Source organism: Chrysemys picta, chromosome 1 (assembly GCF_011386835.1).
Source record: "Chrysemys picta bellii isolate R12L10 chromosome 1, ASM1138683v2, whole genome shotgun sequence".
Classification (NCBI taxonomy): domain Eukaryota; kingdom Metazoa; phylum Chordata; order Testudines; family Emydidae; genus Chrysemys; species Chrysemys picta.
In genome coordinates, this window is record NC_088791.1 from 347,621,015 (window position 1) to 347,633,420 (window position 12,406).

Genomic DNA, 12,406 nt, shown 5'->3' on the forward strand with positions numbered 1-12,406 from the left:
GTGTTTTACCCCTCCTTCCAACATTCCTGTTCATTTGTTGGGCATTTGCCTTTCTTCTCAACACTGCCTGTTGCCGTGACTTATCGTTGTTCCTTTATGTTGGGACCTCTTCAGAGATTCCAAGGGCAGAAGAGATCATCCAGTCTGACCGCCTGTTTAACACAGATCACAGAACTGCCCCAAAATAATTCCCAGGGCAGATCTTAAAAACAGCCAGTCTTGATTTAAAAATTGTCCGTGATGGAAAATCCACCACGACCCCTGGTAAATTGTTCCAGTGGTTAATTACTCTCACCATTAACAATTTACGCCTTATTTCCAGTCTGAATTTGTCTAACTTCAACGTCCAGCCATTGGATCATGTTACTCCTTTCTCTGCTAAATTGCTAATAAATATTTGTTCCCCATGTGGACTGTAATAAAGTCACCCCTTAACCTTCTCTTTGTTGAGCTAAATAGATTGAGCTCCTTGAGTCTGTCACTATAAAGTATGTTTTCTAATCCTTAATCATTCTCGTGGCTCTTCTCTGACCCCCTCTCCAATGTATCAACATCCTTCTTGAATTGTGGGCACCAGAACTGGACACGGGATTCCTCAAATTCCTTCCACTTCAAGAGTGAGGCTCTTGTACAGATGGTATCTTTATTGACCTGAAATTCTGCCACATGGAAGATCTCATCTTGGAGGATTCCCCTTCGCCTACCCACCCATCTCCCCTCCGAGGCTGAGGACGCAGCTCTTGAGGGGCCATACTTTATTTAGAATTTTTCTTAAATTATAGAAATTGTATTTGTTTGTCCATTTTTATGGTACAATTTCCAGTTGGCTTAGTTTTTGAGGCGCTCTTGCTTCCCACACCATTCTTGAACTGTCTGGATGGTTCTAGGCTCTATGATGGTGATGGGTGTCTAACAAGGACAGAGCAGGACCTTTTGCATTATCCTTTCTTGCTTCTGAACTCCAAAAACTTCTGAGCTAGAGAAGTTCTACCGTGACTCATGCCGGAAGCATCAGACCCAAGAGTGAGGATCCTGTGAGATGATCTTCAGAGAAGCAGAATTACAGGTAAGTAGCTTTCTCTTATTGAACATCAGCCTAGGGCAATGGATAGGGTGCATCTTTTAAAAATTCAAATAAACGATATTTGTAAATAACGGGAGTGGCTGAGAATTCAAATGTACATCTTAGTTCTCAGCTGCTCCCGGTCTTTAGTACACCGGACCCTCACTAGAATGTGGGGTTTTGGATCCATGCGCAGTCCCGCACTATAAGCAAATTTGCGCTATATAATGCGTGTTCTAGCGAGGGTCCGCTGTAGTTGTTTTGTTTATACATAGCACCTAAGAATGCCAGTCACAGACCAGGCTCCCATTGTGCCAGGTGCTGTACAAACACAGAACAAAAGGACGGTCCCTGCCCTAAAGATCTGACAATCTGAACATAAGACAAGAGAGAATGGATGAACGCACGCAGACATACCAATGGGGGAGTACAAGGAAACAATGGAACAATATTGGTCAGCATGATAGGTAGTGGTTACAGCACGCCAGCTGTAATGACTGTCATCTTTAAAGTGGGCTGGTAATTAGGGGAACAGTTGTTCGTTCTTGGTGCTTAACTATCTATGTGAGAAGAGTTTAGTTTCTTTTTGGTGTCTTAAGCTTTCTGGAGAAGTGGCTTCTCTTGTCACACACATCATCGCAGATGGTCATTCCAATGAGAACTTCACCTAACTAGGAAATCCACTGGAAATGGCTGAGAATTTGTTCTGAGTGATCTGCTAAACCTTCGGTGTGGAACTAGCAACCTCAGAACTCACACTTTCATTAAACCAAAAACTTTAATTCTTAGTGATGGCCATGTATGTTTCTCAGCTTCTCTCTCGCTCGCTCTCTCACACATATTTTTTATCTTGAGTGGTAGGTGGCAGAACTCACTTTATACAGAACCTTTGATATTCAGTCAAAATAGGTAAAGAACAAGGCACATTTGCAACTGAACTTTCAAGAATAACATTTTAAAATGCCAAGTGCTACCTTCTAAACGAGGACAGAATTGAATTTTAATTTCTGGGAGATTAGTACAATTTACTGAGGTGGCTGCAATGAATGACAACCTGCAAAATATATTTTGGACTCTAAAGTCTGGCTGCAGTCGATTTTCATCTGCCGCCCTGTAATTTGCTGAGTTCTCAGCTTTGAGAGCTGCTTGAATGTTATGGGGACGAGCTCAGTATAAGCACCTGGATAAATACAAGAAAGAGCTGCTTCTGCAGTATCTTTACATCTGTCTGTGAAAGCACAAGTGTTACACGTGAAGAAGCTGTGCGTCAAGGTTACCACCTTTGCTCTGTTTTGTTCAACCTTCAGCTTACAAAGGGCCTGCACAGTGGAACAATACCATGCCAAATTCATTGTTGTGTATTTAAAATCCCCCTTTTATCACCAGTTCTAGGCTTTTGTACCACATTTTACTACAGAATGTATAAAAGTACAAAGGGATCCTGGGTCTGTATCTAAAGACCCTCCCACCCCACTCAACTTGATTCTCTCCCCAACCCTGCTCACCCACTCCTACCCAATGAGCCCTCCACCAGGAAAACATCCGTGCATCAACACATGTGGGCCCTGTCATAGTAATGGAGGGGAGCAAATTCCAAAATTCAGGGGCCATCACATAGAACGCCTCCCATTTAACCTAGGATTCGGTTGGCTCCAGCACCTCAGCTGCCCTGGTATCACATGGGGAAAGAGGTGATCGCAAAGGGCCTGCACCATTTGGAGATTTGCATCTAAAAACCAACACCTTCAGTTGTCCCCAGACATCTACAGCAGAACAATGCCACTTTAGGGCCCTGCCTGCCACAGCTTTACGTGAATAATGGATGCCAGTGGTACTAGCCAGGTGGGTAAGGCTTTCAGGATCCGGCCCTTAGAGCGTATAAGATGGGACTTTCAAAGAGCTGACCATTGGCATGCTTTCCAAAATTCTCCCCATAGTGTCTTTCACGCGAGCAATAGCTCAACAGAAATTGCTGCATTAAATAATGTAGCTAACTAATTGCAGAGGGAGAGAGAAATGAAGAGAGATTTTTAGGCTATAAACAGCTAATTGCTAAGTGCAAGTTTTGCTGTTTGCTAAAGAGATTTAAAAATGCAGAGCTCGGAAACTAGTGCAGAGCCTACGCCTGTATGTCTGACTGATCAGGTGTGACAGCCATAAGCATAACAACACTAGACGGCGGGGTACTTTGTGTGTAATGTAATCAGCATCGGTCATGACATTTGCTCCACAATCCATAGATAATCTATGGAGGCCAGGCCAGGTCCTTTGTTATCGAAGAGGTCTCCTTGCCGGAGATGAATTGAGAGCTCTCTGGGATTATGAGAGCATGGTACAGAGGGTCCCATGCACAGTAAGTATCATCAGTGAGTTGTAGTCCCCTCTGGTATATGCAGCTGGCACAGGGTGGGTCCATGGGCTATGAGATCTCCATGCACCCCAGGCATAGTGAGGCCATTAGTTCACGTATATTTGACAGGCACAGTGGATCCCATGGAGTAGGTCAGTGGGGGTACAAAGAACAATGTGTGCTAATTCTCCCATGCGTGCTAATTCTTTAACCTGCTTTTTCTTGAGAAGCCGGTGGGCTTTGATCGCAAGTGACGGTCATGGCATGGACAAAGGCAGCTGCAGTAAGCCATGCTGCCCGCAGTGTAGTACCTGGGCGGTCTTTGTGGCAGTGCATGCCCATGCCTGTATGAGGACTTCCTGGGTCTCTTTTCCAGAGTCTCCCGTAAGCCTCAGTCTTCCGTTCCTGCCCATTTCCTCACTCCTATGCGAAGTGCCGTGTCCGTTCACTCTTCCAGGGGTCAGTGAGACACGAGGCGCATCCTGGGCCCTGCCATAGACATTTATACTCTGTGACTTTGTCTCCTTTCAGATGATGTCCAGATGACTGACAAGATAACCATCTCGAAGCAATTCAAGGAGAACGTTATTCGCCCAATCTTAAAGGTACAGAGGGTTTTATTTATTGCCTATTTCAGATGTCCTAGATTTTCATCCCTGGGCCGTTGTTGCTCTTTATTTTCGATCACCCAGAAGTGTGCTAGGTGTGCAGTCTCTGCCTTGACAGCTTACAGTCCAGCGGGTGGCCTGGCAGGGGAAGGACTAACTTGGGATTCTCCCCCATCCCAATCCTGGCCCAGCCTCTGTGCTGCTGCAGCAGAGTGAGGGGACCAGAAAAGTGTATAATGCCATGGAGATTCTGGGTGTTGCTGCTGCCCCTAGGCAGCTGAGACCGGGCTGGGCTGCCTAAGATACGCCACGGCTGCACCGGTCTCCAGAACAGCCCAGACTCCCGCTCCTTGTAACAACACAGCGGGAGTGAGCTTTGGGGAGGGCTTTGGCTGAAGCGGGATCTAGGGTGCGGAATGGACCGTGGTGAGGCAGGAACCCTCGGAGCAGCCAGGCCTGGGGCGATGATCTTATCGTCCACTCCCGTTTCAATACAGCCAAGCCTCAGGGAGAGGGTGAGCTTGGGCTTTGTGTGGCGTGCAGGAGCCAGTCAGGGAAGGCACGCGCTCACAGTGGCCTCCTCCAAAGATGGCTTCAGTGTTGCTGCTGGGTTGGCCAGTAGAAAGCCACTGGCAGGTTCCCGCGGGTTCTCTGACTTTTCTCATTTCTGCCAGTCTGTGGAGCAGGAACACAAAAGCTCTCCCCCTCCCCAAGCCTCCCTGGCCCACTGTGAAAGGCCCAAGGGAAGATAATGGAGCAAGTAATTAAGGAAATCATCTGCAAACACTTGGAAGGTGGTAAGGTGATAGGGAACAACCAGCATGGATTTGTAAAGAACAAATCATGTCAAACCAATCTGATAGCTTTCTTCGATAGGATAAAGAGCCTTGTGGATAAGGAAGAAGCTGTGGATGTGGTATACCTAGACTTTAGTAAGGCATTTGATACGGTCTCCCATGATATTCTTATCGATAAACTAGGCAAATACAATTTAGATGGGGCTACTATAAGGTGGGTGCATAACTGGCTGGATAACCGTACTCAGAGAGTTGTTATTAATAGTTCCCAATCCCGCTGGAAAGGCATAATGAGTGGGGTTCCGCAGGGGTCTGTTTTGGGACCAGCTCTGTTCAATATCGTTATCTTCATTAACGACTTAGATATTGGCATAGAAAGTACGCTTATTAAGTTTGCGGATGATACCAAACTGGGAGGGCTTGCAACTGCTTTGGAGGACAGGGTCATAATTCAAAATGATCTGGACAAATTGGAAAAATGGTCTGAGGTAAACAGGATGAAGTTTAACAAAGACAAATGCAAAGTGCTCCACTTAGGAAGGAAAAATCAGTTTCATACATACAGAATGGGAAGAGACTGTCTAGGAAGGAGTACGGCAGAAAGGGATCTAGGGGTTATAGTGGACCACAAGCTAAATATAAGTCAACAGTGTGATGCTGTTGCAAAAAAAGCAAACATGATTCTGGGATGTATTAACAGGTGTGTTGTGAGCAAGACACGAGAAATCACTCTTCCGCTCTACTCTGCGCTGGTTAGGCCTCAGCTGGAGTATTGTGTCCAGTTCTGGGCACCGCATTTCAAGAAAGATGTGGAGAAATTGGAGAGGGTCCAGAGAAGAGCAACAAGAATGATTAAAGGTCTTGAGAACATGACCTATGAAGGAAGGCTGAAAGAATTGGGTTTGTTTAGCTTGGAAAAGAGAAGACTGAGAGGGGACATGATAGCAGTTTTCAGGTATCTAAAAGGTGTCATAAGGAGGAGGGAGAAAACTTGTTCACCTTAGCCTCTAAGGATAGAACAAGAGGCAATGGGCTTAAACTGCAGCAAGGGAGGTTTAGGTTGGACATTAGGAAAAAGTTCCTAACTGTCAGGGTGGTTAAACACTGAAATAAATTGCCTAGGGAGGTTGTGGAATCTCCATCTCTGGAGATATTTAAGAGTAGGTTACATAAATGTCTATCAGGGATGGTCTAGACAGTATTTGGTCCTGCCATGAGGGCAGGGGACTGGACTCGATGACCTCTTGAGGTCCCTTCCAATCCTAGCATCTATGAATCTATGAGACCAGATCAGTGATGTAAGCCAGGGTAGCCTTTACTTTTAAGCTTGATGCAGTGGATAATGGGCACCCCGCCCCAATCCGCCTAACCAACATTGCGTGGTTTTATAAACAGGGCTACGGCAAATAACCCCTGTCCTCACTCATCAGGAGAGCCTGTTAGAGCCCCGCTACCAACAACTGCCTTTAAGCATACTGGGGAGCCAGTGTGGTTCTGTTCTCAGTATAGACAAGGCCAAATTGGGGAGCTGAGCCCAATGCCATGAAAAACATAGCAGTAATGTTACCCTCCATCATGTGGTGTCACACCCGCATGTTCAGACACAGTCCCTCTTTCATACACACATACACACTCAGTTCCTGGTGCTGAGGGGTTAACTCGTCGCTGGAGGAGGTTCTGCTGCTGCCACAAGCAGTGAGTGTATGTGAGCCGGTTAATGGATGGCAGCAGAACTCCCAATTGAATTACAGCCCAGTATTCAATCACCAACGTAAGGGCTGTGCACAGAATTGACATGTTCCAAATATATATATATATAAAAAACACATGTAATGTGTCAGAATGACAAATTCTGGAGCTTAGCTTCTGTTCTTTTGCTCTTACGCTTCTTTAAGAAGTTTCTAAGGCAACTCTGCGTGCTGCTGGACTTGCCCTTCCAACACAAACAAGGAGCTTTGCCTTCACTGCAGATGGCACATTCCTTGTGTAGACGTGGAATCAAATCTCCTCTTGCTGACCAGAGTATTGTAGAAGTTAGAGATGAGCGACTTATTAGGGCCTCGAGTCCGTTCACTATTCCCAGACAGTACAGAATCGTTCCCAAGAGCACATTCTTCAGTGCTTCTGTCTAGTTTTAAAGAGAGACCATTTCCCACAGCACCTAGCAGGCACTGGAAGTTTCACTGGTAGTAGGCAGCTGCCCAGCTCTGTGCCACATAAATCTGCTATTAATAACACTTAACGATGGCATGGGGTGTTACGTCTTCAGAGCACTATACAAACCTGAAGGCATCCTCACAAGCCATATGTGAGGTAGAGCAATATTTGTTTAAAGCTGGAGAAAATGAGATCAAAGAGCTTTGGACCAATATTTTTAAGCCTCCTCTAATTTTGAGTGCCTGCATTTTTAGGCACCCATCTTGAGACGCTCAGAGCTTGAGGTTCAAAGCACCCACAGTTTTCATTGACATTAGCAGGAGCTGTGGTGCAGGAGTCTCAGATCAGACTCTCAAAAACACAGGCACACAAAATCAGTGGGTGCTTATGAAAAATTGGGCCTAAGTGACTTGCACAATGATACAAGTGAGTGTCGGAGCCGAATTTAGAACATGGATATTTTCAGTTCCTTCCTGTGCTGCTTTTAGAACTACGAATTCCTCACCTTAGCACCCAAGCGTCAGTGCGTGAGAGGCTCTCAATGGTGGGGATCTGGCATTTCTGGTGCATGCACTTGGCGCAATGGTTATTAGCCACATTTTGTGTTGTGGGAGGCAGTGTAAAGAGCTGTCTGGAGGCAGGCATGATTTCCTGGGGATCATAGAATCATAGAATCTCAGGGTTGGAAGGGACCTCAAGAGGTCATCTAGTCCAACCCCCTGCTCAAAGCAGGACCAATTCCCAACTAAATCATCCCAGCCAGGGCTTTGTCAAGCCGGGCCTTAAAAACCTCCAAGGAAGGAGACTCCACCACCTCCCTAGGTAACGCATTCCAGGGCTTCACCACCCTCCTAGTGAAATAGTGTTTCCTAATATCCAACCTGGACCTCCCCCACTGCAACTTGAGACCATTACTCCTTATTCTGTCATCTGCCACCACTGAGAACAGCCAAGCTCCATCCTCTTTAGATCTCCTCTTCTAGTGCCAGCAGCTATCCAGAGTGTCCTGTGGCTTAGATTTCCAGCCTGCTGATGATGATCTTTGCCCTTTCTCCTCGGCAGGCTCACTTCCGAAGAGATGAGTTTCTGGGAAGGATCAACGAGATCGTTTATTTTCTCCCGTTCTGTCACTCGGAGCTGATCCAGCTTGTCAGCAAGGAGCTGAGCTTTTGGGCCAAGAGGGTAAAATCAGACCTTTGGGGTTCACCTTCCCCTTAATCCATACACAGCCGGGGGCCCTAACCAGACTTCTGTCCTATAACCTTCTTGTGCCAAAGTGAACTAGTTCACAGGCATGGCCCCCCTCTCCTCCATGCAGAGCAGCGTGGATTCCCTAAAGCATCATGCACTTCCTGGATCTTATCAGAGTCACTTGCTGCTTTGCTTGCACATGGAGCTGAGTTGCAAGGGCTTGTGGGTGGGGAATTCTGGGGCTGTGGGCGTGGAGTATGTGTTACGCATCATTAGCTCTATCGTCAAATGAGAGCGGGATACCTGGGTAGGTATGTTATACACCTGTGCGGCTCAGGACCCTCCAGGCCTGGCAGACACCCATGACCCACAGCCCATGTTATACAGTTGGTTTTGTCTCACCAGAGCTCTGGCTGGGTGGTAACCTCAGCATCCCTCCATGTCAATGCTCAGTGTGGCCTTGGCCTCCAGATAATCATGTCCTGGAGCAGGAGAGTAGCTGGAGCCAACTGGACAGTTCGTTAACATGCTGTCCCTTTCTCATTCTGCAGGCCAAAGTGAGACACAACATCACTTTGCTGTGGGACAGGGAGGTGATGGATGTGCTGGCCGACGGCTACAATCTGCACTATGGCGCCCGGTCTATTAAACACGAGGTAAGGCATGATGTGCTACCTTATCCTGTCCATCTCCCTTCTGCACCCAACAGCGCAGACTTCCCCTTGCACACCAGCCCGCGTTCTGGACAGGCCACGCGTGTTACAGGCGGTCTGCTTGGGAAAGGCTGGAGAGAGGCAGGAAACTCTTCACTGGTATTATTGTTTGTATCTTTCCTGTGAAGAGAAGCTCCTTCAGTGACCATGAGTCTGAGGGAGAGAAAATAGTGACTGATAGTTTTGAAAACACACCTCTCTCTTGGTCTTGCGTTTGTTTCTACTCTGACACTCGTTAAAGTCACAAAGAGATTACTTGATTGAAGGGTTCCAGGCATACGGGGTTCAGAAGCAGCTGGTGCCGTTTGGCATTCAGGGCGCGTACTGCATTCACCCAACAAAGCAGTGCTTGTTCACTTCCCCCAACTCCAGCCCGGCGAGTGGTGGTTGGCCCTGATCCTAGGAATTAGAGATGAAAGAGACCCATTAGAGGTAATCCACTGTGCCCCCTGCAGATGCCAGGTTGTTCCCTACCAGGCCGATCTAAGAGGGCAGAAGATTTGCTTATGGCGGGTGTTTTCCTTCCCGCAGGTGGAGCGTCGTGTTGTGAACCAATTAGCTGCCGCCTACGAGCAGGACCTTCTGCCAAGAGGCTGCACCTTGCGAATCACGGTGGATGATTCGGACAAACAACTGCTGAAAACCAAGGACAGCTCCTCCCCTGAGGAGGAGGAGAGGAAGGCCCCGACGCTGCGGCTGGAGATAGTCGAGAAGGACAGCAAAAGCCGAAAACTGGACATCCAGGCTCCCGTGAGCCCTGAGGAAATGTCCTTTATGTTATAGGCACAGGGAACGCCTCACACACCACGTTCAGCCAAAACGGCCCACGGCGGCACGCTTCCGGTTGTACTGGTCGTCAATAAAATAACCACGAGACACGGAATTTGCAAAATGGCCCATCAGTGAGTAAGGACAATGGTGGTGGATCCCGGCCCCCGGAACTGGAGGGTGGGGTTCTGGAAGGTGACGGTCTCTTTTTTTTTTTTTTGTTATTGACTCTCCTAGGCAGGAGAGACCATAGGCTAACTCTCCTGTGTCTGCACTGAGTCAGGGTCGGACACCTCCATCGCAGGCTAGAGCCCTAGCCACTGTCCCAGTGACGCACCGTGCTGCCATTCAGTTTACCTGAAGGATGTGGAGAGGGGGTGGATATATTGCAGCATGGAAACTCTTCAAGTCAGAGGAAGTACGTAGGGGTTTTCAAAGAGGAAGTTAAGGAACATTCCAAGTCAGACCAGCTGTAGCGAGTCTGGCTCCGGTAAGAATTTCTGGAGAGAACAGGGGTGTATGGACAGCTCACTGCAGAATGTGCGGGGATGGCTTTGCAGCTGAGTGGAGCCATATCAGATGCTTGGCTTTGTGACGGCTTGGTTTTCACAGTCCGCGTGTGCCCCCTGGCCCCATGGGCTTCAGACACATCGTTTAATTTATTTCAATAAAATTCAAAATCTTTATATGGCATCCTGCTTCCTAGCAAGGGTGGAGGGATTGCAATTGGTAGGAAGGAAATGGGGATTTCCCCTCCCTTATGAACAGGAGCAAGTGGTGTAATGGTGGACTACAGTAACTTACCTGTCTGTGAAACCCCTCCCTTGCCAGCTCTCAAATGGGAACCATGAATAATAGAGACGAGTTTCCATCTTTCAGTCCTGGCCTGGTGAGATCATGGTATAAACCCATTCACTGAATGCTGATGCTGTTCCTCACGCTTCCGTCTCTCTGCTGCTGGCTAGATGGTCTCTGCTCTGCAGGTCGCCTTTCTGGCAAATATTAAATATTTCAGTGTTAACCTAAACGTCTTAGCTGTCTGCGATGTCAGAGCTCAGAGCAAAGTTCCCCGGGCCAGACAAATTGAAAGATGCATTGTCTGTTACAAGTAAAAATTGGATTTGTTCCCTGAGCGATTGTAAGGTCCTCCCTCTGCAGGTTTAACTCGTTAGAGATGTCGCCATTGCTGCACTAACTGAACCATTTGTGTGCCGGATGTCCTTCCCTGCAAACCTAACAGACTCTCACTTCTGTGCATTCAAATCAGCGCAGTCATTTTGTTTGGTTTGGTGTCTGTAGCATGAGCCCCACTGAACACTTCACTTCTGGCTTCAGAGAAGGAAAACAGTCGTGTGCTCAAAGATCCTGTGCATTTTTTGCAAGAATTGGGGGTTAGCTGCAGAATCCAATAGGATACAAAGTTCTTCAGAGCCTCTCCTAAAACCAGCTGCTGTTATAATCGGGCTGCGTGTCAGTGGTGGGTGACTGACCCCTTCCTGGTATTTCCAGTCGGTAAAACTCTTTGGGATCCTACCAGGTGAAAGATGCTGTGTAAGGGTAGGTCATTTTTATGAATATAAAATGAAAGTAAAGCTGAAGAAAAGCCCTTCAAATAAATGACTTGGAGCCCAAACGATTTAAACAGGAATCTTGGGCATCCAAGGAATAACAGACCAGGTATCACAAATAAATACCACAGGGACAGGTGCAGTATAAGAATCTGAATAGAGAAGGGTGGTCCAGTGGTTAAGGCCTGGGACTTGGGAATGCTGAATGCAACTCCCTGCTCTGCCACAGATCTCTTGAGTGACCTTGGGCAAGTTCCTTAATCTCTCTGTGCCTCGATTTCCCATCTGTAGTTCCCCACTTCCTTTCCTCACAGGGGTGCTGCGAGTATAAATACAAGGGGCCTGGATACCACAGTAATGGAGGCCACACAAATACCTGGAATAAAATAGATCTGGGCCTTAAAAAGCTGAATTTAAAACAAGCCAAAACATCTGTATATCCAGTGCTAAGCGACGCTACAGCCATGGGGTGCAAGATAGGCAGAAGGCAGCACCAAATGATGGGGTTCAAGCTTAGGTTGATTTCAAAAGTGCAGTTGAATCAGAATTCAGAGTGGGTCCAGCACTATAGGAAACCAGCCAAATCACTGGGGTAACTTGGGGGGAGAGTCTGTAATCAATGTATTAGCAGGAGTGTTGTAAGCAGGACACGAGAAGTAATTCTTCCGCTCTACTCCCATCCTAATTTGGCCTCAGCTGGAGTCTTGTGTCCAGTTCTGGGTGCCACATTTCAGGAAAGAGGTGGACAAACTGGAGGAAGTCCAGAGAAGAGCATCAAAAATTATTAAAGGTCTAGAAAACATGACCTAGGAGGGAAAGTCCAAGTCAGTCAGCCCCTGCTGGGAGGCTCGCTGCTGTGGGCTGTGCAGCCGTACCCACAGGGAGCCAGCAGGAGAGCCAAGGATAAAACACAGGCGTCTTGTCAGCCTTTCCTGGTGAATGGAAATAGCCAAAGGGCACCGTGTGAGGACTCGGCAGCTGGGGGCTTTATTCTGGGCTCTGCCACAGGTTTTCCATGCGACCTTTCCCAGTGAACATTAACCTGCTCGCACCGGAGTTCCCCCATCTGTCAGAGGATTAGACTGCTTCCCGGCCTCGTGGAGAGCTACCAGGGTTAATCTCTTCATGTTTGTGAGAGCCCCAGACACCCTACTGCTGGGGGGCCTTAGGAATGGCTGCTAATGAACAGTG

The 12,406-nt window shown here is 47.5% G+C and overlaps 1 protein-coding gene across 2 annotated transcripts in view; it reads left to right on the plus strand.

Annotated features, from left to right (window-relative positions):
- Positions 1 to 10,333, plus strand: part of CLPB (ClpB family mitochondrial disaggregase) — a 145,737-nt gene extending 135,404 nt beyond the window's left edge. For both annotated transcript variants that reach the window (XM_005292193.5, XM_065581841.1), the window contains 4 exons: positions 3,945 to 4,018; positions 8,038 to 8,157; positions 8,718 to 8,822; positions 9,411 to 10,333. In XM_005292193.5, the coding sequence (XP_005292250.3) occupies positions 3,945 to 4,018; positions 8,038 to 8,157; positions 8,718 to 8,822; positions 9,411 to 9,662 (551 nt within the window). In that variant the 3' untranslated portion in view covers positions 9,663 to 10,333. The remainder of the gene's footprint in view (positions 1 to 3,944; positions 4,019 to 8,037; positions 8,158 to 8,717; positions 8,823 to 9,410) is intronic.
- Positions 10,334 to 12,406: the final 2,073 nt, after the last annotated feature.